This window comes from Moschus berezovskii, chromosome 11 (assembly GCF_049115385.1).
Source record: "Moschus berezovskii isolate FMDL1 chromosome 11, NW_MosBer_1.0, whole genome shotgun sequence".
Taxonomy (NCBI): Eukaryota; Metazoa; Chordata; class Mammalia; order Artiodactyla; family Moschidae; genus Moschus; species Moschus berezovskii.
In genome coordinates this window covers 7,289,995-7,317,778 of record NC_142470.1, presented here as the reverse complement: position 1 = coordinate 7,317,778, position 27,784 = coordinate 7,289,995, and the positions used below count along the sequence as shown (strand labels likewise).

The 27,784-nt window shown below is 54.3% G+C and overlaps 1 protein-coding gene across 1 annotated transcript in view; it reads left to right on the top strand.

The window, feature by feature from the left end:
• PTPA (protein phosphatase 2 phosphatase activator) overlaps positions 1–27,784 on the top strand; it is a 35,167-nt gene that overhangs the window by 4,491 nt on the left and 2,892 nt on the right. Inside the window, exons 2-9 of the mRNA XM_055399038.2 lie at positions 2,615–2,712; positions 6,201–6,287; positions 11,908–12,033; positions 13,787–13,904; positions 15,161–15,260; positions 16,154–16,278; positions 17,203–17,303; positions 21,641–21,748. Coding sequence (XP_055255013.1) covers positions 2,615–2,712; positions 6,201–6,287; positions 11,908–12,033; positions 13,787–13,904; positions 15,161–15,260; positions 16,154–16,278; positions 17,203–17,303; positions 21,641–21,748 — 863 coding nt within the window. The remainder of the gene's footprint in view (positions 1–2,614; positions 2,713–6,200; positions 6,288–11,907; positions 12,034–13,786; positions 13,905–15,160; positions 15,261–16,153; positions 16,279–17,202; positions 17,304–21,640; positions 21,749–27,784) is intronic.

Here is a 27,784-nt window from a genome sequence, read left to right as displayed (position 1 = left end):
TATCTGAGGTTGTTGATATTTCTCCCAGCAGTCTTGATTCCAACTTGTGATTCATCCAGCCCAGAATTTCTTTTTATGTACTCTGCATACAAGTTAAATAAACAGGGTGACAATATATATAGCTTTGACGTATTCCTTTCCAAGTTTTGAACCAGTCTGTTGTTCCATGTTTGGTTTTAACTGTTGCTTCTTGACCTGCATACAGGTTTCTCAAGAGACAGGTAAGGTGGTCTGGTATTCCCACCTCCTTAAGAATTTTCCACAGTATGACTACTCCAGTGTAGTCAATGAAGAGATGTTTTTCTGGAATTCCTTTGCTTTTTCTGTGATCCAATGGATATTGGCAATTTGGTCTCTGGTTCCTCTGCCTTTTCTAAATCCAGCTTGTACATCTGGAAGTTCTTGTTTTACGTACTGTTGAAACCTAGCTTGAAAGATTTTAAGCATTACCTTGCTAGCATGTGAAATGAGCACAGTTGTATGGTAGTTTGAACTTTCTTTGGCATTCCCTTTCTTTGGGATTGGAGTGAAAACTGACCTTTTCCAGTCCTGTGATCACTGCTGAGTTTTCCAATTTTTCTGGTATATTAAGTGCAGCACTTTCACAACATTATCTTTTAGGATTTGAAATAGCTCAGCTGGAATTCTGTCACTTCCACTAGCTTTGTTCATAGTGATGCTTCCTAAGGCCCACTTGACTTCACACTCCAGAATGTTTGGCTCTTGGTGAGTGACCACACCATCATGATTATCTGGGTCATGAAGATCTTTTTTGTATAGTTCTTCTGTTTATTTTTGCCACTTCTTAATCTCTTCTGCTTCTATTAGGTCCTTACTGTTTCTGTCCTTTATTGTGCCCATCTTTGCATGAAATGTTTCCTTGGTACCCAGTTTTTTTTGAAGAGTCTTTCCCATTCTATTGTTTTCCTCTATTTCTTTGCATTGTTCACTTAAGAAGACTTTCTCATCTCTTCTTTCTAGTCTCTGGAACTCTGCATGCAGTTGAGTATATCTTTCCCTTTCTCCTTTGCCTTTTGTTTCTCTTCTCAGCTATTTGTAAGGCCTCCTCAGACAACCACTTTGCCTTCTTGCATTTCTTTTTCTTTGGGATGCATTTGGTCACCACCTCCTGTACAGTGTTACCAACCTTTGTCCATAGTTCTTCAGGCACTCTGTCTTCCAGATTTATCTATTGAATCTATTCATCACCTCCACTGTATAATCATAAGGGATTTGATTTAGGTCATACTTAAATGGTCTAGTGGTGTTTCCTACTTTCTTCAGTGTAAGTCTGAATTTTGCAATAAGGAGCTTATGATTTGAGTCACATTCAGCTCCAGGTCTTCTTTTTGCTGACTGTTTAGAGTTTCTCCATCTTCGGCTGCAAAGAATATAATCAGTCTGATTTCGGTGTTGACCATCTGGTGATGTCCATGTGTAGAGTCATCTCTAGTGTTATTGGAAGAAAGAGTTTGCTATGACCAGTGTGTTCTCTTGGCAAAACTGTTAGGCTTTGCTCTGCTTCATTTTGCATTCCGAGGCCAAACTTCTCTGTTACTCCAGTTATCTCTTCCTGCTTTTGCGTTCTAGTCCCCTGTGATGAAAAGGACATCTTTTTTTGGTGTTAGTTCTAGAAGGCTTTGTAGGTCTTTATAGAACTGTTCATCTTCTTTGGCATTAGGGGTTGGGGCATAGACTTGGATTACTGTGATGTTGAATGGTACAGTTTTATTTCTTCACTTATTAATATTTAGGCTGTTTTTCTCATGTCAGTAATTTAGATTTTATTCTTTTCAAAAAGCCAGGAAGATTTCCATCGTGTGGGCATATCATTGTTAACCTGTCACCTTATTGATTGATAGTTGGGTTTTTTCTGATTTTTTCGATGTAGTAAGCACTTTTATATACGTCTTTGTCTATTTCTTTGGGCACATCTGTAGAGTTGGTTCCTACTGTTGGCTTAGTGGGTATAGTTTTACTTCAAGAGATAGCGCCAAGTTGCCCCCTCAGCAGAATCTACCATCTAAGGCTCTACCAGCAGTGCAGGAGCATTCCTCTCTCCCTGTCCCCAATCAGTGCCAGATGTTTTTAATCTGCCGATCTGATTTAGAAAAGCAGTCTCATCTGATTTCCATTTCATTGCTTATTCGGGATGTTGGTAATTTTTAAATTTTGTTTGTCGGCCATTTTTTTTTCTTCTTCTTTGAGTTGCCCGTTTATGTCTAAAAGGTCAACTTGGCTTTACTTTTTTAACCTTTCTGCCTAGTTGGAGAGCAGGAGGAGAGAGCATAGCAGAGCCACTGTACATATCAGTTGTTGAGGGCACTGCCAGCACTGCCCAGCTCCTTGTAGACAGAGTAAGGAGAGATAGGAAGCCAGTGATTGGGCTTAAAAAGCCGATACTTAATCCTGGGAGTATATGTCTGGTTATGCAAGGGCTTGGTGTATTGGAGTGTGTGTGTGTGTGTGTGTGTGTTGGGAGGGAAGGATTTTATTTATCTTATTGCTTTCTCATTTTCTTTGTCAAGATTCTTCAGAGGATGTGTGTGTGTGTGTGTGTGTTGGGAGGGAAGGATTTTATTTATCTGATTGCTTTCTCATTTTCTTTGTCAAGATTCTTCAGAGGATGCCCCTCTCACCACTCAGAACTTCATCATTCCAAAGAAAGAGATCCACACTGTTCCAGATATGGGCAAATGGAAGCGTTCTCAGGTACCATTGTTGTCTGCACTGTGGATTCAGACCTGGCATGAGAGACGTGGGCTTTTTCAAAGTGGTTTTCTAGGCTGGGGTGGGGCTGTGAACTCTTGACCCTTCTTGCTTTTGGAGCCAGAGCTGTTTAGAAGCTAGGGAAAGAAGTGACAGGGGAGCTGGCTGTCTCTCCCCGCTCAGGGGCAGTACACAGGGTACTTAAGTGGGAAGGTCTCTGGGAGCCAGGGTGAAGATAGCCGTGGAGAGTTCTGTTCCTGGTTCTTGTAAGCCATTGCCCCTTGGGTGTTATTGTATTGACTCTACATCTGAAATGATGGGGTGGATCCCTTTGATGTTTGGTTGCAAGTAGCAGGTCTGGGAATCAACATATCACATGGAGAGGAGGTTTACCACATGGAAACGTAGGGCAAGGAGGTTGTTGTTGTTCAGTTGCTAAGTCATGTCCGACTCTTTTGCGATCCTGTAGACTGTAGCCCACCAGGCTCCTCTGTCCATAGGATTTCCTAGGCAAGAATACTGGAGTGGGTTGCCATTTCCTACTCCAGGGGAATCTTCCTGACCCAGGGTTGAACTTGTATCCTGCTTTGGCAGGTGGATTCTTTACTATCTGAATTGCCAGGGAAGCCCCAGGCCAGAGAGGTGGCTGAGCCTAAAACACCAGGGAACTGGGATCCCAGCCAACTTTCTGCACTTCATCCCCATGGTAGGCAGAAGATAACAGCTTGTACCCTCCAGGCTTCTGGTACAGGTTGTGGAAAAGACTAGGACTATGAAAAAGAAAGCCACTGTCAAGTTCTCAGGAATGGCCTTGGGTTCAGCTGCTTTCAGTTGCCTGTACCTGATCTGGGCAGGTGGGGTGGGAAGTGTTGCTTGTTCAGAAGGGTGGCCAGGGGTCCTGGTGAGCTTGGCAGGTTCTCTGTGAGGATCTGCTGTGTTGAGCTTGAGCCCAAGCCCTACTGCCGCCATGTCCTGGCCTCTCTGGGGCTGTGGCCACACAAGCCTACCTGGCTTCTCTTTCACAAGCCTGCCCTTTGAATATCAGGAGATGGTTATATCTTTTCTGAGTTGTCTTCTCCCTCAAGTCTTCACCAAGATAAACGCTTTAGTCCCTTAGCTGTTCAAAGTATGTGGCTCTAGGCCTTTCATCATCTTGCTTGCTGTCCCTTAGAGTTTCTCAGCCTCAGCACTGTTGACGTTGATAGATAATCCTTTGTCATAGGGGCTGTCCTGTGCACTGTAGGATGTTTCGGCCTCTCCCTACTCCATGCTGGTAGCAGCCCTCCTCCTGCTTACCACAACCAAGAATATCTCCAAGTGTGTGGGAAGTCTCCTGGGAGCTATCTCGTCCAGGTTGAGGACCACTGTTCTTCTCTTCCCTGAACCTGCAGGATTGTCTGAATCCAAATGTGGCTGTAGTTCCTTGCTTTCCCCTAGATGTTTTTCAAAAAAGATGGGCTGTTTATAATGTGCCAGGTACTTTAGCTCATTTAATTGCCACAGAAAACCTGGGTGGTGGACTCTGAGGTCATCTCCATTTTGAAAGTGAAAAGCCTGAGGCCAGGAGGTGAAGACACTTAGCCTGGTGGCACCGTGACTGGTTGAGGTGAGGCTCCAGAGCGTCACCCCATGACTCGGAGCCCCGTGGGCTGAGCTGCTGGGCTCCAGGCCACAGGTTGGCAGCCTAACCTGACCCTCCTGTTTTTGTAAGTAAAGTTTTATAGGAAGACAGCCCTGCTCATTTAATTTACATGTTGTTTGTGGTTATTTTCTTTCTGTAAGAGCAGAGTTGAGAATTTGTGAACCAGAACATGTGCCCCTTGGAGCCTAAAATACTGACTCTCTGGTGTTTTGCAAGTGGTTTGCCAGCCCTGCTCTAGGCACCCTCACTTTTTGGGAAGTGTGTTTTGACCAATGCCTGATGGAAGTCTTTCACTTGCTTGGAAGCTCATCGATCAAATGTGTGAAACTACTGCTGCCAGACAAGGGGCTGTGCGTTGACCACAGCGCTTCACCAGGTGGCAGAGTGCAGTGGCCAGGAGCTCGGGTCTGGGGACAGAGAGCTCAGGGCTGGAACCTCAAGGCTGCCTTGTTCTCTTCTTGTGACTTAGGCACAGTGCCTAACCGGGCCAAACCTCCGTTTCCTCTGCTATAAAATGGGGTTGGTTGGGGGCTCAAATGATGTGAAGCCAGAAAAGCGCTTGGCCCGGTGCTCATGGGTGTACAGTGAGCTTTACGGAGCCGTAGGCATGACAATTATTGCTGATGGTGTGGGCAGAGATTTCGCACAGTCATGTTCACAAGTTTTAGTGACTGAGAGTCCCGGAGCCATGTGGGAACAGTGACCGTGGACAGCGACACACCCTCATGCTGCTGCTTCTCCTTGCATCCTGGTGTACTTCGCAGGAGCGGTTGTGAGCACCAGTGCAGTCAGGATGAGGACTCAGGCTTGCCCTAGGCTGGGGTGTTGCCGTGGCTGATGTAGTGGGCCCGCTCCGTGACCTGCACTTCACCTGCAGCCATTCCACAGGCCGCCGTAGGAATGTTCCCTTCCAGACCCCGAGCAGTCACCTCTCAGGGCTTATCTTGGCTTGCTGTGGTGCCCCAAGCATCGGGTTTTTTTATTTTGGGCCATGCCATGCGAGATCTAGTTCCCTGACCCGGGATCAAACCCATGCCCCCTGCAGGCATTGGGAGCATAGAGTCTAAACCACTGGGCTGCCAAGGAAGACCCCCCCCCACTGGCATCCTTAAGTCTTGGATAAAGAAGAAGAAAGGAAGTGAGAGATGAAAGGGATGAAGAAGAAACAAGACCACATGGAAGTTGCTAGTGCCCAAGAACTGCCTCTCCAGAGGCCTGCACCTCAGTGCTTTCTTAACTGTGTTCTGGCTGTAACCTGCAGCCCAAGGGAAGAGGGTGCCCCATTGGAAGCTGGGGATGGGGGTGCTGGGAGACCTGGCCATGGGTGGAAAACAGCTTCATCTCCTGCGGGCAGGGCATCTGCACACAGGCACATAGCTGGTCTGCCTGTTGGGGGAAACATTTGGAAAGTTCCCAGGGGACGGACCCTTGGTATAGGGTAATGATGGAGCCCTCCCCACTCTGCTCTGGAGTTTTTCTGGCTGGGTCCTAGCTCCGTGTCCGGTGAGAGCTTGGTCTTAGGAGTCACTCCCCCGAAGCCTTGGTTTCCTTGTGGGTAAGATGAGGACAGTGATGGGATTGCTGTGTGGAGAAACAAACGGCAGCAGGAGTGAGTGCACAGTAGGCTGGCTGGAGGCCTCAGTGTTCCTGCGGCCATTGGGCTGCCAGCGGTTCTGGGTGGAGGCTCAGGGTGGGCTATTTGGCGTTGTCTTTCTACTCTCCTGCTATCGAGTGGGGAGCTGGGGGCAGCTTGGAGCTCTCCGGTAACTGGGCGGAGCTGGGGGCTGGCTGGGGTGTAGAGAGTGGAGGTCTGACACCTTCTCCACATCCTCACTCCCCTCTCTGGCAGGCATACGCTGACTACATCGGATTCATCCTTACCCTCAACGAAGGTGTGAAGGGGAAGAAGCTGAGCTTTGAGTACAAGGTCTCCGAGGTAGGCCTGGTCGGGGTGGGGCCTTTCCCAAAACATCTCCCAGATCCCGCAGTGGGACCGGTGGGCCAGGTGCAGAAAATACGATCACCCAGACACGTGTGCAGTTGACATTGTGGTGTCTATATTTCTAATTTTTAAAAAAGCCTGTATAGATGTGTATTTATACAATCGGGATCAAGGTATACAAGCTGTTTTATAGTCTGCTTTTTTGGAGTGGGGGTAAGCCTTGTAGCTTGTAGGATCTTAGTTCCCTGATGAGAGATTGAACCCCAGGTACTGGCATTTGAAGCTTGGAGTTCTAACCACTGAACTGCCAGGGAATTCCCCAGCCTGCACTTTTGTTAACTGGTGTTTCATGTAATTTTTAATTTAAAAGCAATCACAAAAGAAGTAAACATGCCAAATGAAGAGATTACTGTTAGAAACGTGTGTAACACTAACAAAAATGCTTGGCCTCACCCTGTATTCCACGGAGAAAGCAATGGCACCCCACTCCAGAGCTCTTGCCTGGAAAAATCCCATGGACGGGGGAGCCTGGTGGGCTGCAGTCCACGGGGTCGCTAAGAGTCAGGCACGACTGAGTGACTTCACGTTCATGTTTCCCTTTCATGCATTGGAGAAGGAAATGGCAACCTACTCCAGTGTTCTTGCCTGGAGAATCCCAGGGATGGGGGAGCCTGGTTGGCTGCCATCTATGGGGTCACACAGAGTTGGACATGACTGAAATGACTTAGCAGCAGCGGCAGCGGCACCCTATATTCCTCCCCATAACTGATTCCTGGGGACAGCCCCCTATTGACAGTGTGGGGACTGTCACCCAGACCTGCTCCGGGAGCTCCTCTGCCCTTGAGCCATGCCCTCACTGGTTTAAACAGCCCCCAACTTAGACTTTGAGGTCATTTCCCCAAACATTGCTGCTCTGAACACCCTTGCACATAGGTCTGTGTGGGCATTCTTTCCTAAAGATTGATTCCTAGAGGTGGTGATGCTGAGTTGAAGGGTACACACTGCTTGGTGGGGACTCTTTGGCTGTGTTTCAAAGACAGGCTTGTTTATGGAGGGAGGGCAGGAGTTGTGGGGAAGCTCCTACTCGGGGAAGGTATGGTCTCGCCAGCTGCTGGCTCTTGCTGGACTCCCGCCTCCCAGCTCTGGGTCCAGGGTTCTCTAGAGGTCTTGTCCCAGGCAGCCTCGCATTCCCTTGAGCTTTCTCTTATCTCAGACCTCAGGCCCGAGCAGCCGCTCAATGCCTTGGCCACCCAGCTGTCTAGCCTTAGCTTTGGCCTGTTGGGGACGGCCTGGCCCTGGCCTGGCCGTCTGTCCACCTGCCGCAAGGCTGGCATGGGCCTCATGCTCCTGGCTGCTGACTGGCTGCTGGGTGGCCGAGGTCCTGTGGGACGCCAGACCTGTGTTGGGGATTGACAGCCTTCAAGAGAAGGGAGCTGGTCCACCAGTGGCTTCTTTTTTCCTCTTCGGCCTGGTCACTGCTCTGGGGCTTTGGCTGTGGGGAGAGAGGGCGCCTCCTTGAGCCTGTGGTAAGGAACACTCAGCTGTGCTCAGTGGGCTGGGGAATTTGGCAGGGGAAGGCTAATTAAAGGAGAGCGTTGTAATTACCCCAGCAGCTCCTGAGCCGCCAAGTCCCTCTCAGGTCCCTTAATTAGCCCTGAGACTTTGATGGTAGCTGTCCATACCAGCCAGGCGTCGTGTTAGTGCAGAGGCTGTTCTTTAGTCCGGATTGCAGCCTGCTTGAGTGCTGGGGTTCTAGAGTCAGGCTGACCAGGTTTTGATAACCTCTCACTTCTGAGCTGGGTGGCCTTGTCCCCTCTGACACTCCATCTCCTCATCTGTCGAGTGGGAAGAGCCGCAGACCTACTCGTGGCCCCTGGGGAGCATTCACTGGGATCCTACTGGGAGCATTCACTGGGATCCTACGTGTAGGCGTTTGTTTTTGGCACCGTGCCTGGCACGGTGTCATTACCATTTATTAGCCATTGTTATCATTAGCTGTTTTTCAGTTTCCAGTAATGTTGTTGTTGCTTCACTTGGGGTTCTTCCTGAGCTGGGTTCATCCTCACTTGGGGGACAGAGGTGGCTAGCGTGGTCTCCGGGGGTCTCCCAGCTGCTACCCCCAGCTGACGGGGTGGCTGAAGGCGCCGCACCCAGCATGCGGCCTCCTGTGCTGCCCGGGGCAGCTGCTTGCCTCCCCTGCTGCTTCTTGCTCCTGGCTCTTCGTGCAGGGGATGCAGTTTCCACTGGGAAAGGGCCGAGGGGCCTGGAATCGGCTTCCAGACCATCTGCAGCAAAGGGAGCAGGTGAGGGCCGTGGGGTGGGGCTGTCTAGACCCACGTTTAGAAGGCTCTCCTTCCTTTTGGAATTGTCCTGTTTTGAGGGGGTTAAAATTTTTTTTAAAGTTTGTTTTTTTTTTTTGTAAAATAAAGCTGACAGTAGATAGGAGGCTTACATTTTGCTGTAGTTCCGTGTGATTTTTAAAATGAAGGCAGAATTTAAAATCGACAAGTAAAATTGTACTGGTCCATGAAATCCAAAAAGGACTCTTTGGTCCAAGGAGAAAGAAGATGGCTCCAATGATTCTCTATGCTTCCTGGGGGTCTCAACCCACAACTCCTTCCCCTCCAGCCCCTGTCCCCCAGCCAGCCGAACAATAGAGGCCGCCCTGCGTTCAGAAAGCCCTCTCCAGGAGGACCTGCTGCTGCTGCTGCTGCGTCACTTCAGTCGTGTCCGACTCTGTGTGACCCCATAGACGGAAGCCCACGAGGCTCCCCCGTCCCTGGGATTCTCCAGGCAAGAACACTGGAGTGGGTTGCCATTTCCTTCTCCAATGCATAAAAGTGAAAAGTGAACGTGAAGTCTCTCAGTCGTGTCCGACTCTTAGCGACCCCATGGACTGCAGCCCACCAGGCTCCTCCAGCCATGGGATTTTCCAGGCAAGAGTACTGGAGTGGGTTGCCATTGCCTTCTCCGCCAGGAGGACCTGCTGCTGCTGCTACTAAGTCATTTCAGTCGTGTCCGACTCTGTGTGACCCCATAGACGGAAGCCCACCAGGCTCCCCCGTCCCTGGGATTCTCCAGGCAAGAACACTGGAGTGGGTTGCCATTTCCTTCTCCAGTGTGTGAAAGTGAAAAGTGAAAGTGAAGTTGCTCAGTCGTGTCCGACCCTTAGCGACCCCACGGACTGCAGCCTACCAGGCTCCTCCATCCATGGGATTTTCTAGGCAAGAGTACTGGAGTGGCTTGCCATTGCCTTCTCCGCCAGGAGGACCTAGGAGCCTCTAATTATTCACTGGCCCAGCGGAGCTGGCAGCTGGGGCCTGGCTCCGGCCCACCTCTGAGCACCTTCTTTGTCCCGTGTGGCGGGGGGCCGGCAGTCTGGTGCCTGCTGGGGCCATGATTCCTGAAGCCATCCTCAGAAAGCTCAGTTGCCTTGTGGAGCCAGGTTTGCTGGGACCCTGTCAGCTCTTCCTGGTGACCTAGTTCTTCCCAGCGCCAGACAGTGGTGGTGCTTTGGGTCACGTTTCAGCAGTGCAGCTTTGTGTCATCCTGGCCCTGTGGCCAACTAGAAAAGGTATGACTCCTCTTACAGGTAACTTTCCTCTCCTTCCGGGTCCCAGGCGTGGGTGAGGGAGGGCAGCACCAGGGCCACTGTCATGCTGTTCGTGTGGACTGCCGTGTGGTCTGTGCCTCCTGGAGCTGCGGTGCGGTGGGGAGGGGGTGCCCGGACTCCTGCATGCTCTGTTAGATCACGCCTGCCTTTTCCCTCCGTGCAAATACATTCTCAGCTCCCGGGGCCGCTTCTCTGTGTGGGCTCAGCAGTGGCATACCTGACCGTGCCCTGCCCTCTGAGTCACAGCTGTTCCCATGGGTGCCCCTTGCAAGTTCCCACCAGCGTGGGACTCCTGGAGACGTCTCCTCAGCCCATTTGTACCCGGTGAACTTAGACAGGGTGTGCTTCTGGGCAGGACCCCTCCTTCCAGGCCACCTGCTCCACGTGTCTCCGTGTCACGTGCTCCCCACGTCTTCTATACCTTTGTCCTGGCTCGTTTCACGTACCGTATCTGGAACAGGCACCTTCGGAGCCGCCCTCACAGGCCTGTGCTGGAAAGAGACAGCCTCACCTGATTTCCTCGTTAAGTAACATTCAGTGTGCTAACACGGCCTGGCCTGTCACACTGATCCCACTTCTTAGAGCCTGCTCTCTGTGGGAAAGGTAGAGCTGAGAGATAAGAGCCAGGTCTTAGCCACCGCTGCCCACATGTGGACCTGTGGCCCCAGCTTCCCACAAAGGGCGTTGTTCACAACTGGAATAGCCCAAACGTTTAGCAGTGAGGGAGTGGGTAAATAATCAGCATATTGGCACAGTGAAATGTCACTCACCCATAAGAGGCTTTCACAAAGGTCGTGGTTCTGTGTTGCTTGGAACGAGGGTTGTGAGGGAGCTGATCAGACTACAAAGTAGCATGTGCCCCAAGACCCCATTTGAGGGTCTATGTGTGTGTGTAGGTGTACCCTGTCACTCTAGGCCAGACACTGCGCTGGTGTGCTTCATGGCTTGTCACTCAGGCCTTGAGGTGGCCCTCGGAGTTATTTACCCATTTTTATGCCAATCTTTGAGATGAGCAAACAGGCTCAGAGAATTGAAGTTACTTGGTCAAGGTCTTGCAGCAACCAAATGATGTTTTAACTGGGATTTATTTATAAAACATTTATTTTTGTAGTTTTGGGTCTTAGTTGCAGCCCAGGGGCCTCTTTCTAATTGTGGCATGCATGCCACAGCTTGTGGGCGCTTAGTTCCCAGATAAGGAATTGAGCCCACATCCCCTAAATCGGAAGACTTAGATTCTTAACCACTGGGCCACCAGGGAGGTCCCTTAGCTGGGGTGTAAATCCAGGTCCAGCTGCCTTTAAAATTCTAACCATGATAAGCAGTGAAAAACACTATAAAATGATGATATGGAAGCTTATGTTAAAATGTTAAGACAGACTCCCCTGCTATCTGAAAGTAGTGTTTCTGTGAAACCTTTTGTGAGCAGAAGTGGTGCAAAGGGAAAATGCTTTGCACTGAAAATCCTCTTCGGGTTTCTTTTGGTTAGCAAGAACCATTGCAGCTGTAGGACTTCAGTAAGAGTGCAGTGGTGGAAAGTGAATGCACAGCACGCAGGGCATACCTCGTGGCGTTGATTTCTGGGTGGCAGGATTACTCGTCATCTTTGTTTTCTCCCTTTTTACGTTTCTGTTTTCAGTGATGAGCAGGTATTGTGCACTAAACAGAAGACCTGGATAAAACGCCGTAAGGAAAGTCGGGGCTGCTGCGCACACTTGTCCAGCAGCCGCTGCCCCCACCCCTGGGCAGGTTGGCTGGAGAAGCCGGGCATGGGAGCCGTGCCTGTCCCTCAGCCTCGTGCTGGGCCCTTTCTGGAAGGCTCACTGTGATCCCCTGGCCCCTCCTTCACGCTCAGGAGAGTTGGGAAGAAAGGGGGACAGCAGGGAGCTGCCAGTGGTGCCAGGCCTGGTGGTCACTGTCCAGCAGCCACTGGGGCTTCCCTCTGTGGCTCTAGCATGGGGCGACTAGTCATGGTGGCTGGGCCCCCTCTATTTGCCTCCACAGGCCATTGAGAAACTGGTCGTTCTTCTCAACACGCTGGACAGGTGGATCGATGAGACCCCTCCAGTGGACCAGCCCTCTCGATTTGGGAACAAGGCCTACAGGACCTGGTATGCCAGACTTGACCAGGTGAGGCCGCTGCAGGACGGGCTTGGGGGCCGGACGGGGGGCGTTCAGATATGTGCACTGGGGAGTTTGTTGAAACGGCAGTTCTGTTTTCTGAAAGTACAAATGCGTGTACCCTCTGCCCCAGCTGTCCTCTGGGAATCAGCACTGTGGGTATGCAGCCCTCTGCACAGGGCTGTTTGTAGGTGACTGGGTGTAGCAGCAGACTGAAACGGCCACATGTCCATCTACAGTTTATTATCAGGTGACTACTCTAGTAAGGCCACCCCGGGAGTACCATGCAGCTCTAACAAAGAACATGGAGGTGACTCAGGAACTCAGGGGAAGGGACTGTGGCTTCCAGTGGTCCCTCCCTCGGTATCTGTGGGGGATTGGGTCCAGGATCCCCTGTAGATGCTCCCTTGTATAACATGATGCGGGTCTGTTGCTCCTATGTGTCCACGGGTTCTCCATCGGTGGGTCTGAAGGGCTGACTGTCCTGTTAGAGGGGAGGCACGGTGTGGTGTGCGTGGTGAGCTGCCTTTTGGTAGGACAGAGGGGGAAGGAAACAGGCGTGTTTGTATTTCTCAGTGTGCCTCTCACCACCAGAAGACACAGAGGAGGCAAAGGAAGAGGCGGTTTCCTTGTGAGCGTGGGGGAGGGGTGGATGGAGAGGAGGGAAGGGGGAGTGGGACTTCTGAGAACATCCCTCCTACAGGGTATTCATTTTTGAGTCAAGCAAAGGTAATATTTGTTCAAAGCAGACAAAAAATAAAAATGCAGAGTAGCCACCCTATTCCATAGGTCTATAGGTCTGGGGCAGGGCCTGGGCATCCAGATTTTCACCAGGTCTCCAGGAGATTCTCATGCCTTGTGTTTACAAACTGAACTTAAAGAAACTTGGGTCCTAATTTCTTGTCCCGGTATTTTCACATGATGGAACAGAGGGGAGTCCCAAGGACCGCCTTGGGTCAAACAGCAAAACACTGTCCTTAAGAGTGACCTGGGGCTGCCTCTGGGTGCTAAGGTGGCACATGGCTGATTTTTTTAGTTATAACGTAAAGGAAGCTGACAAGTCATAGTTATACAGCTTGATAGATCTTAACCTGTTTTAACCTTGCGTCCACCACCCGTATCAAGCCATGGAATATTCCAGCACTTGCCCAGGGCCCTTGTGCCCCTTTCTAGTTGATATCCCCCAGACTTTTCTCACTGCTCCCCTATAGATTGATTCTGCCTGTTTTTTAACTTTGTGTGTCTGGCTTCTTTTGCTCAACTTTGTGATTCACCTGTGTCGTGTGGAACAGTGCACCTTCTTCTTTGCCACGTAGTATTCCAGTGTATGCCCATAGCATAGGTTATCTGTTGTGCTGCTGCTGGGCCGTTTAGTTGTGGGATGTTTTCATGTTTTGGCTGCTATAAATGATACTGCCGTGAACATCCTTGCATATGTTTTTGGGAAACATTGGGCACAAACTCCCTTGCTGGGAGTATGAAGAAGGAGGACATCTCTGGGAATGTCAGTGAGTTACTTGATGGGAAAGGCGAATGGCTTCTTTTCAGATCCCTCTCCTCTCGTCCCCAGAGCTGTGACCCCTGGAGGGAGGCTCAGCATGAAAAGCCTCCCCAGGGTGGTCTTTGTTGTGTAGAAATAAACACTCTCCCATCCCTTCCTTCTGTGGGCAGTCAGAGCAGGGAGTTGGGATATCACCCAAGACGCTGCCTCTGGGCGCCTGCCTAATCTGCTGCTGCCACTGTGTGTCTCTTGTGTTATCAGGAAGCAGAAAACTTGGTGGCCACAGTGGTCCCCCCGCACCTGGCAGCCGCTGTGCCCGAGGTGGCTGTTTACCTAAAGGAATCTGTGGGGAACTCCACGCGTATCGACTATGGCACAGGTACCTGTGACCCCCGGCGGCACCTTTTTGGCTTCACTGCGGTTCTTTCTTGGACTGCCTCCTCTTTGCTCTGGGTTGTGTGGGATGAGGGAGCCCTGAGCAGGCAGCCAGTGGGTGCAGTCCGTGCAGGGAAGCCTGCTGCTCAGACTTGGTCCACCAGGGGGAGCTGGTATCATGCGTGTGGTGGCCTTAAGCACAGAGCTGATTTCTGTTCCTTGTAAGATGGCCTGACTGAGCTCTTCACCATCCCCAAACTGACAACTTACTGAGCACTTACTGTATCCCAGACCAGCACTTACAGAGACCCTGAGAACTGAAGGAACCTGGCAGTCTCTGGCAGTGCCGTGGAGCATTACTGTCAGTCACTCAGTGCCCATTAGAGGGAGCGCTCTGGGCACCTTCAAAAAGAAAGAGGGTTTTCTTTATTATGTAGGTCGGGGTGACTGGGGAGGGTCCCTGCTTTGATAGGCCCGACTTGCCTTTCCTTTCCTTTCCTCACTGAAGCAGGCAAATGCAGGAGCTGCTGTTTTCTCGGGCCCTTCCCTTGCCTCTAGAGGAGCCCAGGCCACAGGGGCAGGCCTGGAGAAGGGCCCCCTTGAACCTGGGTCATGGGAAAGTTTTGTCGTCTACTCCCCTGATGCTGAGGAACAGGCTTATTATCAAGTGAGACTTCCAGGGGCGGAGTTTTGACTGTGGCCAAACAACCTGTAGGGGAGAGGACCAGGTCAGCAGGGACTGGGTCTTTCCTCCACTCTCAGGTGCTCCTTGTGCAGGGGTGATGACTGCCCCTCTTTGTGGTGGCTTGGACTCTAGCTGGTCACGATCCCAAACTGTGCAGCTGAAAGGAACAGCTCGTAGGCATTCCAGGCCCTGGGAGTGGTCCAAGGAATCATAACCTATCAAACAAGGGCTGGGACTTTTGCCGCTGTCCCGTTAGTGCCTGACTTGGACCGTGACTGCTCCTATAGTAGATGCTCAATAAACAGGGTCGAATTGATGAGTGGGTTAAACCTCCCAAATAAAATGTGAATGCCTATGTAAGAATTGCCACCTGGGGCCTTTTAGGAGTAGAATTAAAGTACTGGTGGTTCTTAAAAGGACCCTGGTCTTTCTGGATGGGGAAGAGGCCCTTTCACCTCCATGTTGACCGTCCTGCCTTAGATGGGAAGTTATTCGTGATTTGGACTCTGGTGAGGCCAAGAACAGTTTTACTCCTTCTGGAAGACTGTCAACCTCAGCTGTTTTTTCTCCCCCAGGACATGAAGCAGCCTTTGCTGCTTTCCTCTGCTGTCTCTGTAAGATCGGGGTGCTGCGGGTAGATGACCAAATAGCCATTGTCTTCAAGGTGTTCAATCGGTGAGTGAGCCAGGTGGGAAGGACAGCTGCTGTTGGGAGGAGAGGCCAGGGGGTCTCTTTCCTCCTTGTTGGTGTCATACTGGGGACAGGGGCCTGGTAGGAGCTCCTTAGTGGCTGTGGGTTCTCTTGTTCTGTCCTAATCAAGCCATGACTGTGAACGGGGTGTCCAAGACTCCTCCTTCTGAGAGCTTCAGATTCAAGTAAAAAATCAGTGAAGGGAAAGTTACCTAATGGCTGCTGATGATTCTGTGGCATTATCATGTAGAGGTTCTTTCTAAGCACCTTACATGCAAGTCTTTTAATTCTCATGACTACCCGAGGAAGTAGCAACTGTCATTTTCATTTTTCAGATGAGGAAGCTGAGGCATAGAGAAATCAGGTCTCTTCACTGAGGTCACTCACGGCCAGCTGAACCCAGGCAGGCTCTGACCCGTTCCCCTCACCACCCAGGCCACCTGCCTGCACTTGGGCGTGTCTCAGTCACCAGAGGGCGTTGACACGGCCGTTCTGGGCCCCACTCAGGTGCTGCGGAAGCTGCAGCTCCAGGGCAGTTGCTGAAGGGATCTAAGGGGTGAGCCCCTTGGACTCTGGCGAGACAGGCCGCAGCTGCTGCCCGGGCTCTCACATTGTCCGGAGCTGATGGCACTAACCCCCTTTCCCAGCTGGCGTGTTGTCTGTTTCCTGGGCCAGAGGAGGCTGAATGTGAGAGAGAAAAATGAAGCTGCATTCTTTTGAGTCTATCAGCTGATGTGTAACTTTGGCACATAGGTTTTAATTGACCTGTTACACTCCTCGGTGGTTCTTTCTAGCCTCCTCTGCTCCACTAGCTGAAGGGTTGAGACTGTCTTTCTGCTTTTTGCCATCCGCTCGCCCTTCCCCACCCTCCTGTGCAGGTACCTTGAGGTTATGAGGAAGCTCCAGAAGACGTACCGGATGGAACCGGCTGGCAGCCAGGGCGTGTGGGGCCTGGATGACTTCCAGTTTCTGCCCTTCATCTGGGGCAGTTCGCAGCTGATAGGTACTGAAGCGGACCCCCACCCCTGGCCTTTCTTCCTCCCCTCCTTCCTTCCCCTCCCACCCAGGGCACTAGCTGACAGCTTGTAAAGCAGGCATTAGACCAGCTATTGATGGAGCCGACTCGCTGCTGACCTGCCGCTGCAGCCGGGGAGGCGGAGGCCACGCCTCACTGAGATAAGGGGGAGTGACATGGGCTGGGTTGAGGGCCACGCCTGGCGCACAGTGGGCTGGTGTGAGACGCGCCCGCTCCCGGCCGCAGCTGCAGGCTTTTATGTTGAAAATGAGGGGTTCTTTTGACTCGGTGACCAGCGTCATCCACTGTTATTATCGAGCTGTGTGCAGGGGGCCGTCGGGGAGCTGCTGCCAGGGGCTGGTCCGGGGCCCGCCCATTACGAGCCCGCTCTGGTGGTGGTTCCCCGCACTTTCCCACGGGCAGGCCAGAGTGGGTGAGGGTTCCATCTCTGCTGGCATGTAGAATTAACTGCCTTCAAAATAACATCAGTAAAGGACCCTTTGCTGAGTCCTTGCCCTGTGCCAGGCCCTGTTCTCAGTGCTTCAGGGAGACCATCTTGAGGACCCTGGGCAGGGTCTTTGCCAGCAGACAGTCAGCACTGACCTGTGCAGGCGCCGTGCTGAGGGCTTTAGGGCGGTGCTGATGGTCAGGTACCCTCTCCACCCCCAGCCCTTACAGGGTGTTCTTATCGCCACTGCACAGATGAGGAAACTGAGTCGCATGGCTGGAAAGAAGCAGAGCTCATTACACTGGAGTACACACACAGGGCCACTTATTGCTTCTGCGAGATCTAGTGTTGAGGGCGCAGGGGCAGGTCTTAGGCCCTCGGGCGGGTGTTAATGGGGCTGGTATGCTGTGGCCCGGTGCTGCCAGTGCGTGGCTCTGAACCCTGGGGCTCTTTGCTGTTTCCAGACCACCCATACCTGGAGCCCAGGCACTTTGTGGATGAGAAGGCCGTGAGTGAGAACCACAAGGACTACATGTTCCTGGAGTGCATCCTGTTTATCACCGAGGTGAGGAGGGGGTGAGGAGGGGCCCGGCCGCCTCCGGGCCAAAAGGAGCTGAGGCTGGTGGCTCTGGGCAGAGGAGCCAGAGCTGCTGTCCGAAGCGGGAAGGACCACCCCCTAAAGTAGGTCATTGACGTGGAAGCCCACCTAGGCCTCTCTGAAAGGCTAAGCCACCTCTGGCTTTCCAGGATCTCCTCCCCTAGATCAGTTTCTGCTGGAGCTAACGGATTAAGACCTGGTCAGTAGGTGGACTTGGTGACCAATGAAGCAGGTCTGAAGGGTGGGTGGGTGGCAGCATCTCTTGAGTGGGCCCCCCAGTGTCTGTAGAGCTACGTGTGTGTGGATGTGTGTGATGTAGCCTTTGTAGGAGTTGGAGAGACTGGAGTGGACAGCCGGACAGATTTCTGTTGAAGGGACACACCTCTATTGGTGTCTGAGGACAGGGGCCACATGAAGTGCTGGAAGTGAAAGTTAGTAGGCCTGGACCCTCAGGCTACCCAACAGGGATCATTTACGTGGGTGTTGTTATCCTGCTAAAGTAGGATCTCCCACAATGTGGCCTTGGACCACTTTCTCAGGGTCACCTGGGGAGCTTGTTAAAAAACACATGGTCTTGGGTCCTACCTTAGCTTTCTGAATCTGAATCTTGGGGGACAAGCGCTAGGACCCTGAATTTAAAGACATGACATGTACCAGGTGACTGTGCATCAAAGTTGGGGACCCACTGCTTTGGGGGCCTCTCAGGAGGCCCTTTCATCTTCCCTGCCTAGTGCCTGACCCCCACAGATTTCCAAGGGGCACCCTGGCTCCTGCAGAGGTCCTCCTGCAGAGGTCTTGCCCCCATTCTCTTTCCTGATGCCTGCACTCATTCCCCCTGGCCCCAGCGATGTCCCTGGCACACTCGTGGATCCCCCCTCCCTGTGGGGGCTGCTCTCTCTGCTGCCCATTCTGTCCCCTGAAGAGGGGGCCGCCCGGTTAAACAGCTGTAGCTGCAGGCTCTCCTGGTCAGCATTCGGCTCAGGCCTCTGCCAAACTCCAGAGGCCAGAGGGGAATGACACGTTTTTCCAAGTCAGCAAATGAAGCCTGTTTTGATGGCTGAGTGGCCGCTGCTTCATTCTCTGAGATCTGCTGTCTTCAGCACTGTAGGCAGCCCAAGGTCGGAAGGACTCCAGGGCAGCCTGGCTCGCTGCCTTGAGAGCCAGTCACATGCTGCTGTCTCCAGACTAGGTCGGGAGGGTCTGCAGAGCCTGGAGACACCTGGGGCTGGGCGGGGAGAAGGGGTGGCTTTGCTGGCCCCTCTAAGAGGCTAAGCCAGTTAGGCTCCCTGAGGTGGCTGGCCAAGCCCCAGGGCCCCTATCAGTAACTAACGAGGTAGAAGACCAGGCTGGGCCTCAGGGAATATGGGAATTGACTCCACATTAAAATTTTGTATTTTTGTTTATTTGTTTGGTTACGCTCCATATGTATAAAAACTCAAAAGCCTTCCCAAAATTTGGGACGCAGGTCTTCTGCTAGAGGAAATCCTACAGTGGCCGCTAGGTGGTGCCAAAGACACATTGAACTTAGCGGAGGTTTTGATAACAGTTGAGGGAGAGGCGTGAACTGGGAGGAGGCTGGCAGGCCCTCCAGTTCTAGGTTGTTCCGCACCCTCTGTTCAAGGCCTGGTTCTCACCCTGGGTCTGGTGCTTGGGTGTAGTGGGAGGCACTGGGCGCTAGGAGGGGCATGCCGCAGAGCTCAGAGGGCTGGCAGGGGCCCCTCACCCATTTGGCTGGCCCTGAGCTGGCTGGCACGGTTCCTGTGGCAGGCACGCATCGTGCTAGTTCTCCAGAGTCTGGGCTCAGCACCCAGACAGGGCTATCGCAGCCCCTCGGTGCTGGTGAGGCCTGAGCCTGGACCGCGGGGCCCTGACGGCTGCAAGGAGCTGTGTGCCATGGCCTGTGTGCTGTGGCCGGGATGGGGGCAGTGTTGCCTCTGCAGACACAGGGATTCACTAGGGCTGGTGCAGCTGGGAGACTGAACAGACCAGAGTCGGAAAGGAGACCGGGCCAGCCTGGGACCTGCCCTGGTGGCCCTGGGCCTCCCGCACAAGGCTCTCACCGGGCAGGCTTCTCCACCTCAGGAAATGCAGCCCTGGCGCCTTTAAGAGCCCAGGGCAGGCAGGAAAAGAATTTCAGTTTCAATCTGGCTTCTAAATTTGGAGTTTTGGGAAGGGAGGGATCAGATTTCAGCTGGAAGGGAAGGAGCTGACAGGAAGGCGCTGTGCAGAGCCTCCCCCCCACCCCATCCCCCCTCAGTTACTGACAGAGGAACCATTTACAAAAGGCCGATTCTCTTGGGAGTGGAGAGGCAGGAACGCAGCGTCTGTGAGTAATTTCCTGCTCAATATGGCTGCTCTGACTCACACAATTCCCCTGGGGTCACTGCGGGACTGCAGCTTGCTTGCTCGTTCTAGCTTTCTCTTCTCCCTTTGTGGCTAGAATGAGCTAATTTTTTTTTGTCTTCTCGACCCCATTCCTTTTCCCCCTCATCTGTTTTTCTTTCTAGAGTTGCAGAGGCTCCTTCCAAAGGACTGAAAGGTGGGGGTGGCGGGGGTGGGGCAGCCCCCTCTAGAGAAAGCATCTTTGGCGTTTCCAGGGAGGGGGCCAGGGCCTCGGGGCTCAGGCCTCCCCCTGGCTCTGCTAGGGTGCCAGAGAGGCCTTTTGGCTCGCCATCCCATGCCCCTAGTGGGGAAGGCTGGCCCAGCAAGCAGAACCTCTGGTTTCCCCACACCCCCTTGCTAGCCTTGGCCTAAGAGCCCTTGCTGAGCAGACTCGTGAAGCTGCAGCTGTGACAGAGGCCAGTTGGGTGTCTCCTGGGTGGTTTCTCACAGGGCTCAGTCCAGAGTGAGACTGGTTGTATAGCTCCAGTGATCCCTGAGCTTCTCAGGGCCTGGAAGTGTGCAAGAGAGGGCTGGAGCCTGGCGCTCCTCCCGTGGGGCAGGGCGCCTGGGGAAGGGGCAGGGCAAAGGGAAGATGGGGTGGAGCCTGCTGCAGTGGGGCTTAGGAACAAAGCTCTGAGGGCTGAGGGCGAGGGCCAGCACCTGCAGGCTGGGGGCTCCTGGCTGCTTTCCTGGAGGAGGGAGTCTTAGAGAGAGGAGGGGGAAGTCTGGGTGAAGGGACCGGCCCAGGAGAAGCCCAGTGGGGACTTTGGGCTGTGGCCTTACTGCTCAGAGAAGGAGCCCATTGTCCATGCTCCTGAACCTGGGGGTTGAGACAGGTTTTCAGGGGGACTTGGGCCAGCGGAGGGAGATTACAGGGTAAAATGGCAGCTTTTTCAGCTTCGATCTTACTGTTTTGTAAGAGTTGCCCTCATTGGGGAAGTGAGAGAGTGGGTCACCAGTCAAGTCCACAGCCATGGGTAAGGGCTCTGTGCTCATGGGACCCGCACTCATGCCCAGTACAGAGAGAGGGCTGAGGGACCCCCATCCCTTCTCCCTGGAACAGCTCTCCACCAGCCCCGCCTCCACACACAGCCTCTTCTGGAACCTTCCACCTACTCGAGGTCCAAGTCTGTTTTCTCGCCAGCTCAACCGCTGCTTTTCAGACTCTTTCTTCTGAAGCCTCGCTCAGGGTGCTGAGCCCCGTCCTCCAGCATCAGCCAGGGAGGGGGCAGTGTGGAGGGGATTGTGAACTGCCTGTTAATAAATATAGACGTGCTGGCCTTGTGTTGCCTGAGGGGTGCACTCAGGCGCACACGCTTCCTCGTCTCAGCGCTGGTTTCTGAGATGATGGGGGCTCCACTGGGCCTGCTGCAGAATTTCTTCCAAGAGGAGGGGCTGGGATCGTACAGTCTGTGCTCCTGCAGGTCCCTTGCTGCTGGGGTTGCCGTCCTTCTCCACTTGGCTGCCAGATCAGGCTGGCTGTCTAAAGACCTTACTCCTGCATCTGCTGCAGGCGGCCCGTGCTTTTCCCCTCTTTTCCTTTCTCCCTCCACCTGCCATGAAGAGGGCAGTCAGGTTCTTGGGCTTGGTCCAGGCCCTCTCCCAAACCGGCCCTTCCCTAGGCTCTTCCAGCTCTGCTTGTGGTAGGCCAAGAGGGACCCTGTCTCTGGCACGTGTGAGTGTGTTTGCGCGTGGGCACATGCACACGCGTGCCTGCCTGCACAACTGCCACCCCATAGGTGCATGCTGCTACCTGGTTTTCATGAGAGTGTGTGTCTCTGTATATATGTCTATGTGTGTTTGTATGTGCTTACAGGTGTGTGTGTGTACACATGTGTGTGCTGGAGCAGCCTTGCTGTAGGGGAGCCGGGGGTAGGCTCCAGGGCTCACCTCTTCAGCTTGTGACACTTCTTCTCCTCCAGATGAAGACAGGCCCCTTTGCAGAACACTCCAACCAGCTGTGGAACATCAGCGCTGTCCCCTCCTGGTCCAAAGTGAACCAGGGTCTCATCCGCATGTATAAGGCCGAGGTGAGTGGGGACTGGCTGGCACTCTCGGTTCTGGGAGCCCTCACCCCAACCCTACTGTTCTGCTCTCGGTCCAGCTCTGAGTTGTGGTCCAGCCCCCTCTGACACCTGAGGCCTGTGAATCTCTGTCTATGGGATGGGCAGCCAGAAAAGCCCTGTGACTCAGGCCAGACCCTGCTGCTCCCAGGTCTTTGTTCCCACTTGTCAAATGGCTGGAGGCCCTTCTCAGCTCTGTGTATTGTGGGGACGTGAAAAAGGAAACAGGCTTGGGAAAAGGCTGTATCCTTTGGAGACATCATCCAAAGTGATGTTTCTCCCACTTTGGTGTGTCTGATGGCTGGGCAGGTGGGAGGTCTTGTGGGGAGGCCCAGGGCTGCGTTTTTAATAACTGCTTCTGGGGTCTTCCCTGCTCTCCAGTCAGAGCAGCAGGGAGAGGTGTGGGCCTCCGGAGCTCCCCCTGCTGGGAGGCGGCCGCCCTCTCTCCTGCCCCCTCTGCTCATCCTCCTTCGCACCCTTCTCCCAGCCAAGGATGTGACTTTCTCTGGCAAGTAGGGAGGAGACATATCTTCCCACCCTGTCCTTTCCTGTAGCTCCTTCCACATGTTAGGCAGACCAGTCCTAGAACTTCTTGACCTTGACCCGGGAGGGCCTGGTGTGAAGTCCCTCACCTGGAGCAGTGCGTCCCAAACTCCCCTCTTTTCACCCTTTGGCTGGTGGTCTCGGGCGTTGTTCTGGAGGTCCTCCTCTCTTGACCCTTGGTCATCCCTCTCCAGGGAAGGGGAGGGTTGTCTCGGTGGCCTCCTTACACCCAGAGCTCACTCAGGGCCGTCAGCAGAGGCAGAGGAGCAGGAAAGGCAGGGTGCAGGGCGCTGGGTGCGGCTGGGAGTACCGGCGCTTCCAGTGAGTGGCCTGGATCCCTCTGTGTGGCCCTGAAGGGGTTAAAGGTGCTGGGACTGACCAGGCCTGGCCCTCTCCCTCCCTTCCGCCCCCTCCCGCTCTGGTCCCCTTCCTCTGGACTTCACATCCTGTGTTTAGGTTCCAGCCCACATACCTCTCTAATCTGAGAGGAGCCTTTGCTGGGGCTGGGCAGGCTCCACCCGGCCCTCAGCCCTCCACGCCACTGCTGGCCCTCCTGCTGGAGAGCCCCCGGGGCACTGTCCTCTGTGTGTTCCGTTGTTCTCGACCCCTCCCCTCCCCAGTCCAACAGTGGGTGCTGAAGGGGTCTCCCCGCTGCCGCCCCCTCCAGGCCACCCCAGCCCCCACCCCCCATAGGCTGGACTCTTTGGTCCTTTTCTGCCTGGGATCTTAGATGCTGTCCTTCCTGCAGGCTCTTACTTGAGTGACTAAACTTATCTTGACCTGGGCCCCTAAGGGCGGAACAGAAGGCCCTGCCTCCGGTCCCTGCCTGTGTCCAGAGGCAAAAGAACCCTGGCCGACAGGACGAGGGAGGAGCAGGGTAAGACTGCAGCCCTGATGGTGCTGCACAAAGCGGTCGAAGGTGAAACAGTTGTCCATGTGTCTCTGGCTGTTGAACACCGGAGGTCAGCAACTGAAAACTGCCCCCAGCTCAGGACCAGACAGGGAGTGCTGAGCAGATAACCCAGCGCCCTTCCTGAAACCCAGAAATTGCAGCTCTGGGTGCATGCTGCCTGCCAGGTGCTGTGTGGTGGCTGCACCTTGGTAGGACAACCCTGGGACTCGTTGACTCTTTAAGTCTGGGGCCACCGAGTCCCTGTAACCTGCAGTAGCCGTTTATAAGTTGCCAGCAGACCACCCTTAGTCTGTGATCCCTGGGGTTGTGGAGTTGCACACTCCCTGAGCAGAGGAAGGCGAGGAACGGACTTGCTCTTCCAGACGGGTTCTGGTCCTTGGGGACCTCCGAGGCCTGCCAGTTCTGAAGTGCAGATGGGGCTTAGCAGAGGCCAGAGCCCCAGACAGAGTTGGCTGTGGGAGGGGAGCTGCCCTGAGCTGCCACAGAGGCCTGTCCGGGACTGGCATTTGGGCCCAACCTTCAAGCTGCCTGTCTCGGCCTTTCTGAGCGGAAGAACCAGATGCTTCTGGGGCCCTTGTGGGGGGTGGGCCTGTTTTTCCTGAGGGCTGGCCCCATGCGGGTGCTCCCTTCTGAAGGGTCTGTCAGGACCCAGGAGCCCCTTCTATCCCTAACTCACTGGGAGCTGGGAGGGCCGCCCACTGAAAGGTCTGGACTCAGCCCGGCTGAAACAGTTGCTCTGTCCAGAGCACAGGTATTGCTGGCACAGGTCACTGCTCCGGAGAAGAGGCCCTGCACGAGGTGCCTCTGCTGTGACCCTGGCGCTCCACTTCCTTTGCCTCAAGCAGCCATTTGCCTTTAGCCCAGTTCCTCACCTCCCCTGGCCCTGGGGAAGCTTATTTGGGGGATCCCTGAGGGCGGAGTGAACAGAACCCCTGCTCCAGCCCCCTCAGCCTCTTGCCTTTGTAATTTCTCAGGCCTGAAAGCTAGAAGCAGGTTGACCTTTGACCCTTTCTGGAATTCCAGGGCCCTGGGGGCCCCCCTTTGACAAACTCCTACCACTTCCTCTGTGACCTAAGCACAATGGCAGCTGCCTTTGCCTCTGGCCTGGATCTGCTGCTCAGCACCCCCAGCTGCCTGCCCCGGCATTGTGACTTTGTCTGCCTTAGGCCGGGGAGTCTGCCTGTGGCCTGGAGCTCTGGTCCCTCACACTGCATTGCTCTCCAGCCTTCCATCAGAGAGTCCCCTTCCTGCTCACCTCCCCGCCCCCTTCAGGCCTTGTGGACCATCCCCCACTCTGAGACGCACACAAACCCCACCCTGACACACACACACACACACACACCCTCTGAGACACACACACACACACACACCCTGACACACACACGCACCCACCCTGACAGACACACACACACACACCCCCTGACACACACACACACCCCACCCTGACAGACACACACACACACACACCCTGACACACACACACACCCCACCCTGACACACACACACCCCACCCTGACACACACACACCCCACCCTGACACACACACATCCCCACCATGACACACACACACACACCCTGAAACACACACACCCCCCCCACCCTGACACACACACACACCCACCCTGACACACACACCCCCAACCCTGACACACACAACCCCACCCTGACACACCCCCCACCCTGACACACACACATCCCCACCCTGACACACACACACCCCACCCTGACACACACACACACACACACACACCCTGACACACACACATCCCCACCCTGACACAAAACACACCCCACTCTGACACACACATACCCCACCCTGACACACACACACCCCCCACCCTGACACACACACAGCCCCACCCTGACACACACACACCCCACCCTGACACACACACACACACACACCCCACCCTGAGACACACACATACACACACACTGTGAGACACACACACCCCACCCTGACACACACACATCCCCGCCCTGACACACACACACATCACCCTGACACACACACACCTCACCCTGACACACACACACCCCACCCTGACACACACAACCCCCACCCTGACACACACACACACTCTGAGACACACCCCCACCCTGACACACATACCCCCAACATGACACACACACATACACCCCACCCTGACACACACACACACCCCACCCTGACACACACACACACCCCACCCTGACACACACACCCCCCACCCTGACACACATACCCCCAACATGACACACACACACACACCCCACCCTGACACACACACACACTGTGAGACACACATACACACACCCCACCCTGACACACACACACACCCCACCCTGACACACAGACACACCCCACCCTGACACACAGACACACCCCACCCTGACACACACACACGCCACCCTGACACACACACACACGCCACCCTGACACACACGCACGCCCACCCTGACACACACGCACGCCCACCCTGATACACACACGCACCCACCCTGACACACACCCCACCCTGACAGACACACACACACACACACCCTGACACACACACACACCCCACCCTGACACACACACACACCCCACCCTGACACACACACACCCCACCCTGACACACACACACACCCCACCCTGAAACACACACACACACCCCACCCTGAAACACACACACACACCCCACCCTGACACACACACACACCCCACCCTGACACACACACACAGCCCACCCTGACACACACACACACCCCACCCTGACACACACACACGCCACCCTGACACACACACGCACCCACCCTGACACACACCCCACCCTGACAGACACACACACAAACACACACACCCTGACACACACACACACCTCACCCTGACACACACCACCCCACCCTGACACACACACACACACACCCTGAAACACACACACCCCACCCTGACACACACACACACCCCACCCTGACACACACACGCCATCCTGACACACATGCACGCCAACCCTGATACACACACGCACCCACCCTGACACACACCCCACCCTGACACACACACACACACATCCTGACACACACACCCCACCCTGACACACACACACACATCCTGACACACACGTACACCCCACCCTGACACACACACACACCCCACCCTGACACACACGTACACCCCACCCTGACACACACACACACACCCCCCACCCTGACACACACACCCCCCACCCTGACACACACACCCCCCACCCTGACAAACACACACACCCCACCCTGACACACACACATTCCCCACCCAGACACACACACACACCCCACCCTGACACACACACACCCACCCTGACACACACACACCCCACCCTGACACAAAACACACCCCACTCTGACACACACACCCCCCACCCTGACACACACACACCCACCCTGACACACATCCCCACCCTGACACAAAACACACCCCACTCTGACACACACACACCCCACCCTGATACACACACACCCCACCCTGACACACACACACACACACACACACACCCCACCCTGAGACACACACACACACACACCCTGACACACACACACCCCACCCTGACACACACACACACACCCACCCTGACACACATCCCCACCCTGACACAAAACACACCCCACTCTGACACACACACACCCCACCCTGACACACACACAGCCCCACCCTGATACACACACACCCCACCCTGACACACACCCCACCCTGACACACACACACACACACACACCCCACCCTGAGACACACACACACACCCCACCCTGACACACACACCTCCCACCCTGACACACACACCTCCCACCCTGACACACACACACACACACTCTGAGACACACACACACACACACACACACCCTACACACACACACACACACATACCCCCCACCCTGACACACACACACTCCACCCTGACACACACACACACGCACACTCTGAGACACACACGTACACCCCACCCTGACACACACACACACACACACCCTACACGCACACACACACCCACCCTGACACACACACACTCCACCCTGACACACACACACACACACTCTGAGACACACACATACACCCCACCCTGACACACACACACACCCCCCACCCTGACACACACACCCCCCACCCTGACACACACACCCCCCACCCTGACACACACACTCCACCCTGACACACACACACACACTCTGAGACACACACACACACCCCACCCTGAGACACACACATACACACACACACACACACCCCACCCTGACACACCCCCCACCCTGACATACACACCCCCCACCCTGACACATCCACACACCCCCACCCTGACACACACACAAACACACTCCACCCTGACACACACCCCACCCACCCTGACAAACACACAGCCTCTGAGACACACACACACCCCCACCCTGACACATACACACACACTCTGAGACATACACACATACCCCCTGATACACACACCCCACTCTGACACACACACACACACCCTCTGACACACACACCCCACCCTGACACACACACACACCCCACCCTGACACACACACATACCCCACCGTAACACACACACACACAC